This window comes from Diaphorina citri, unplaced genomic scaffold (assembly GCF_000475195.1).
Source record: "Diaphorina citri unplaced genomic scaffold, Diaci psyllid genome assembly version 1.1 scaffold91673, whole genome shotgun sequence".
Taxonomy (NCBI): domain Eukaryota; kingdom Metazoa; phylum Arthropoda; class Insecta; order Hemiptera; family Psyllidae; genus Diaphorina; species Diaphorina citri.
The window spans coordinates 1-326 of NW_007468644.1; the positions used below are offsets into that span (position 1 = coordinate 1).

Sequence of the window (326 nt, forward strand, 5' to 3'; positions counted from 1 at the left end):
ACGTTGGACAAACTAGAGAAGGCATTGCTTTCTATCCGGTGTAGAGGATTGTTATTCAGTAGAAGCAGCCGCATATTAGCCGTTCCAGCAAATGAGAACTCTTCAATCTTGTGAATCTTGTTGTGGTTCAATAGAAGTACACTGACATTCTGAAGTCCTGCAAATGAGAAGGATGAAATCGATGTCAGATGTGTATGTTGGATGGAAAGCTCTCGGAGCCTAGGCAGACCTCGGAAAGCAAAAGCTTTGATATGTGAAATGTTGTTTCCATCGAGACTGATCTTGCGAAGGTTCTTCAATCCCATGAATGCATCTGATTTGATGAC

The 326-nt window shown here is 42.3% G+C and overlaps 1 protein-coding gene across 1 annotated transcript; it reads right to left on the reverse strand.

The window, feature by feature from the left end:
• Positions 1-8: 8 nt before the first annotated feature.
• Positions 9-323, reverse strand: LOC108254426 (leucine-rich repeat-containing protein 15-like; the record flags this gene model as incomplete). The annotated part of the gene is made up of 1 exon (XM_017449418.1): positions 9-323. A coding segment is annotated over one exon (315 nt), but the record flags the coding sequence as incomplete, so codon positions are not given.
• Positions 324-326: the final 3 nt, after the last annotated feature.